This window comes from Nicotiana sylvestris, chromosome 8 (genome assembly GCF_000393655.2).
Source record: "Nicotiana sylvestris chromosome 8, ASM39365v2, whole genome shotgun sequence".
Lineage (NCBI taxonomy): Eukaryota > Viridiplantae > Streptophyta > Magnoliopsida > Solanales > Solanaceae > Nicotiana > Nicotiana sylvestris.
In genome coordinates this window covers 141,474,190-141,480,171 of record NC_091064.1, presented here as the reverse complement: position 1 = coordinate 141,480,171, position 5,982 = coordinate 141,474,190, and the positions used below count along the sequence as shown (strand labels likewise).

General features: G+C 37.0%; 1 protein-coding gene across 1 annotated transcript; it reads right to left on the bottom strand.

The window, feature by feature from the left end:
• Positions 1-585: 585 nt before the first annotated feature.
• LOC104218538 (pathogenesis-related protein PRB1-3-like) lies at positions 586-1,128 on the bottom strand. Its single transcript, XM_009769063.2, has one exon. The coding sequence runs from the start codon at positions 1,126-1,128 to the stop codon at positions 586-588; it is 543 nt and encodes a 180-aa protein (XP_009767365.1).
• Between the last annotated feature and the right edge of the window lie 4,854 nt (positions 1,129-5,982).

The following is a 5,982-nucleotide window of genomic DNA, read 5'->3' as shown; positions in this document are numbered from 1 at the left end:
TGGTGTTTTTGGATTAATCTCTCAAAATTTATTCCGAATTTAGAAAGTTTATTATGAGAACCATTAAACTTCTGATCATGTTTGTTAAGTTGTTCGAAATAAAAGGGATATATGTTTCTCTATGACCAAATAAGGTTGATAGCATTAGAAAACATGAAAATCAAGTCCCATGTTATTTGCGCATCCCGTAAAATTTGCCCCAAAGCCCATAGAAAGAGTAGGATATGATTTGGGGACTTGAAGTTCACATAGCAGCGATTGACCAATAACCAATCCTTTCCAAATGAGAAATGGTTCGACAGTCTTAACGCATTTTCTTGAAAAAGGACTTTACAAGTATGATTATTCATCTTCTACAAACAAAACGGAAGGTCCCAAAAGAATGGCAGATAAAACAAATTGGCGGATTTAACCCTGGGTTCGTGTGTCCAAGCAGAAATTAATACAGGTGGAATTGGAATTACATTTCAAACACACTCTCTCAACTCAAAATCCACAATTTAAATTCTGGATCCATCATTGTTAAGAGATTAGTTTCTAGGTCAGTGTATGCACACATTGAATATATGAGATTCAATTGCTCTGTTAAAAGGGCTTCTCTCCTACCACATTACCATGAGGATCATAGTTGCAACTAATCAAAGTATCCCCAGTTTTGCATACAACTTTTGCACAGCCAACTCTTGTGCTTTGCTTCCAAACAATCTGTGTATAATGCAAGCATTGCTCATTTTTCTTGCAAGAATTACTCTTATAATCATAATAAGGTCTTTCTCTCGCCCACGTGGTGACAGCATCGCGCGGCTTCCAATCCTTGCCGCTCCCCCAAAAGAGGTTTTCGCCGTAGTCGCCTTGGGAATGCACCAACTCACAATTCCCCTGACGTTGGTGTCCCCACCAGCTTGCGTAATTTGCAAGTTTGTTGCTCCATTTGAGGGGTGGGAGTCCAAGTTTTGCTCTTACTTTGTTGTGTGGAGTAAGGTATTGTTTCACTATGTTTCTTGGGGTGGTTGTCAAAAGGCGCCTTGCTAAAGGTTGATGGGGAGAAGAGAAGGAAGTTTGAGATATGCAAAGGAGAAGGAAAATACTATATTTGCCAACGAGACTTCTTGGTATCAAAGATGCCATATTTGGGAGTTTGTGGTTGGTGGGCTGAGGGAGTGAGTCTAGTAGTTTATATAGGTGATTAGTTGCAATATCTTTCTTTCGCAAGCTGTAAAATAATAATGCCAGGTGCAATTTCTTTAGTTGTCTTATTTATTTGGCTCGATGACATGGTAAGCCACAAGTAGTCAAGCCCAGCTTATACTACCGAGGAGTGTGGTGAAATTAATAAAATATTTCTACTCTTACTCAGAAGTTTCGAGTGATTAAGTTTTAAAATGGAGAAATTTCAGGTATAAAACACTTCTACCTTTAGTGTGTTATATGCGGTACAAATTTAGATTAATTGAACAAGTAAATTTCCAGAAAAAGAAAACAAAAAAGCGAGCCAAGCATATAATAATAGTAGCTTATAACAATGTATGCACCATAACTATTAATAATGTTAAGAGTAATTCTTTATCATGTTATAACATTGGTAGACGAATCAAATGCACATGGTATGACATAGATTATGCACATCTTACTTTATTAATTAGAGTTCTAAACTCTGACAAGATTTTTAATAATGTAACATTTGCAATTAAGTGCATATTACTATGAGAGAAAAAAAGTTGTACAAATGGTGAAGGAATCATATCACATGTGACACTAAGGATGAGGTGGAAAATCACGTTAATGAATGTGAAAATACTATTCAAATGTCAAATGCATAACTTCCGAAACTGTTTCTAATCATTGGCATGTGACCAACAAACTCTGTAAGCTATCTAAGCAAAGACTAATTTAAACAAATTCCACTCTAAGTTACAAATAGATCATTGTGTACAATTATTTATTTAACTATTATGGTAGAAGTAGTACTCCCTTTGGTCCACAATAAGTGATTTTTTGATTTTTTTTGTAGTCCAAAATATTTGATTTTTTTAAATTTCAAGAATAAATTAGTTATTTTTTTTTTACATTGCCCTTGGAGTAAATAGTGTTGGAGTATGTGTTAGATGTGTTTATGTGAAAAGATAGTAAAAGTTAATATGGCGATATTATTGTTAATTAATGTTAAAGGTTGAATTTCTTAATTTGTGTGAAAACAACCAAAAAAATCACTTATGAACCGGGGGAGTGTACATTAAAGAACATTTATGTAGCCTTAAATAATTGAACTTTGTGCTTGATATATGTTGCTTAATCAAATGACCTGTTTGTTTATCTTTTTCCTCTCTTTTTTTAGTTTATTTGATACCCCTCATTGATATTGCCAAAAAGGCAGTCTTTTTCTTTCGTGTAGTCCAAAAGTAGGTACTGACTACCTGTAGTTTTGTCAGTCATCTCCCATGTGATGGACAAAAAAAGTTGGATTATAAAATGAACAAAGCAAGTAATAAAGCAACAGTAACCACATTATTCAATAGTTTACAATAATCCTAAACTATACTCAAAACCTTGTGACATTAGAGGACGTTTTAAATGGGTGTAAGTTGCAATCATCAGAATTAATAACTTGTAATTTAACACACAAACTTGTGTGTGTTTGTTGCCATTTCAGCTGAAAAGGTAATTGTTCTAAGGTTGCAAATAGATCAACATTTGAATTCGTACTAATTTTCAACTTGACCTTTACACTTTGATTGATAAACTGTCAACTTCGTATTGTTTCTTTTTTTGAGTGTTTTTTTGTTTGAAATTAAAAACATTTTGAGTATGAAAAAAAAATATTTTGAGTGGTTAGCCAATTCTTACCTACAGTCAACTTATGGCTGGGCTGACAAAGGATTTTTTAAGGCCTTTCAAATGAAAGTGAGAACGAGTTTGCACTAAGAGACTGTTTGGCTAAGCTTATAAGCTGGTCAAATTGGCTTATAAGCATTTTTTGGCTTATCTATGCGTTTGGTAAAATTAAAAGTGCTTATAAGTTAAGTGCTTATAAGTCAAAAATAAGCCAAAAGTTATAAGTTGGTCTCCCCTAACTTATCAAATTTCAGCTTATAAGCACTTTAGATTTGACCAAAATATTTACTATTCTATCCCTAAAATACTTTTTTTAAAACAAAACTCTTCATATACTCAATTCTTCAGTTGCTTATTATTTATTTCAACACTTTTATCCAAACACGTAACTGCTTACTTTTTAAATCAGCTTCAGCACTTAAAAGTACTTTTCAACACCTAATGCTTATCAGCTACTCTAAATCAGCTAAGCCAAACGGGCTCTAACTCGTTAAAGTCTATAGCCCATGTTAGTTGGGATGGGCTGGGTCAGGTCAGGCCAATCCAATTTGACAGCTTTAGAAACGGCTTTTGTGTTTCTTTTCCACATAATATCTATTCTATTGACATATTGCATGATTCCAAATAGCCAAAAACGACGACTCAACCCTCTCTGGATTTGTTGTGGTCTGTCTGACATTAGCGGAGGAAAATATACATCCTACTCTCCCTAGACTCTACTAGTGGAATTTTATTGGGTATGTTGTTATTGTTGTGTAACATTAGGACAAGAATGGTGCCTTGAATTTAATTGTTCTTCGTGGAGGAGAAGTTGGTAAATGACTTGATGGCCTCGAGGCAGAAAAGTTCTTATCTTCTTATATCACTGTATGGGTCAAAATATGACTATGATGGTTGTCCTTAAGAGGAACGAAAACGGGTCGACCAAGCCGCAATCATGCCCACGGGGCGAGATAGCAAAGAGCACCTCGGCCATCACCGGGGTCAAATCGTCGGAATCTCACATCACCGAACAAACATAATGTTCGAGCAAACGACAAAAGGTACAATCGTTAGAAAGTATGCCGGTCAAAGACTATTGGATAAAAGGGAAGATTGTTTATATATATATATATATATATGTATAGGGAGAGCTGAACCCAGAGAAAGGGGATTGTTTTTTGAGAGCTTCCACTACAGAGTCAACAAGAGGAATCCCTTCGTCATCAACAGTTCCCTCTTTTCCCCTTCCTAGCTTCCACGATTATGATGCAAACCTGTCTTAGATGTAAGCTTATCATTCATGTTTTGATGTATGATTATTACATTAAGAAACATTACACATTTTTGTTCTTTTTTGATTTTCGTACTCTGTACATTTGGATCTATGATTAATTATATTTGGCTAAGATTTACCTTCTATACTTCTGATAACTAGTTCGATAAAAGGGTTTTATACTTTTTGGTCAAACAATTTGGCGCCGTTTTGGGGATTTCTTAGCCAAATTTCTTAGTTCCCTCTAGATCCAAAACCGGCGAAATATCACTGCTCACTTGAAAGAGCGATAAGTAAGCCTTTGAGACAACCATACCGATCTAGGTCAGGTTGTTACATAAAGTAGAAGTTATAACCAATGTCTATGCAAAATTCATGTCTCGCCTGTAACGATAGGTTTGGCACGACGGATGCACGTTCAAAATAGAATCACGGTCATCTGGCATGACCACAACCCCATTTGACGTATTTACCTTATATATCGACCCGCATTCCCACCCCTTGGGAGGGGACGACAGCTTGCTACACGGTCTTTTGAAAGAATGGGCACACCCTGCCCTATTTTCACATTCCCCCACACAGTAGATGATCTATGAGCGAAGCATGACATGTTTCCCTTGTTGTTGGTACAAATCAGACGAGATCGGACCGGGACTCGACTTCAACACTTCAGCGAATGAGGTGGACCCAACCCATGCGAAGCCTAGACGCTGTTAACGATGAAGTCGAACATGGCCGCCAAATCTAAAACCACCATTCAAGCACCAGGCGGAGCGAGCAACACTACAACATCACTCCCTCTTTCACTAACTCGTTGGGTTGAGGTAACGGAAAAATTTCATTTTGGTTTATCTTCACTCTTATGTTGGTTCAAACAGGAATGCGAGCACTCGCATGGGCAAGAAAGCAAATGAGCATTCCAACTAGAAACCATGAAAGAAAAGCTACCACAAAACGATTGGAATATCGCCCACTTCAAATACTTTAACTTCCGAAAAAACATACCCCTCAAGTCGTACCCTTTTTTCCTCACCCGGGTTTTATCCCAATTGGGTCTTCTCAGGAAGACTTCTGGCGAGGCGATGAGAAGGACGTCTCGAAGTTCAAGTATGATTCATCGCCCCGCCTGCCGACTGCCTCTCCAGGCCAATCGATGAAAGGACTAGATACATTGAAACTTCTCCAATATATATGAAGCGAACATGTATAGCGTTCTCCAGTAAATGATACAGAGCAACAATTTGTACTTTCCACCAAGGTATTCTCCAATGCAAGCAAAGTAAAGCAAACTGGGATTCACCCAGGAAACGCATAGTATTCCCCAATGCAAGTAGAGTTAAGCTGTAACGACCCGACCGGTCATTTTGAGTATTTGTACTTCACTTGGTAGTTTGGGGGCAGGAGTAGCTCCGTATGATGTATTAGGACTTGTGTGCAAAAATTTTGGGTTCATTCCGAGTTGATTTGATGTGTTTCGGCATGAGTTTTTGGAAGTCAAAAGTTCAAAAGTTCATTAAATTTGGTTTGAGGTGTGTTTCGTCGTTTCGATATTATTATGTGTGTTTTGTGGTTTCGAGTAGGTCTGCGTTATGATATGGAACTTGTTGGTATGTTTCGACAGGGTCCCGAGTGGCTCAGGTGAGTTTCGGATAGGTTTGGGTTGTGTTGCGCTCGTTTTTCTTATGTTTCGACGTCGTTTCTTCAAACATAAATGGTACCACATTGAACAAATAAGCTTCGATTTCTCTTTTTATTGAAGCGTTAGATCCATATCGTAATTACGGATCCATAACAAAAAGAATCGTCAAATTTAGACATCGTATGAGGATTTTATGGTCTTTTTACTAAATACTGTGTTGCCAAATTTTTTTCAGATTAATTACGAAATTACCATG

Excerpts from the sequence above, each read along its gene's own strand:
- LOC104218538 (XM_009769063.2), bottom strand. The coding sequence starts at position 1,128 with ATGGCATCTTTGATACCAAGAAGTCTCGTTGGCAAATATAGTATTTTC.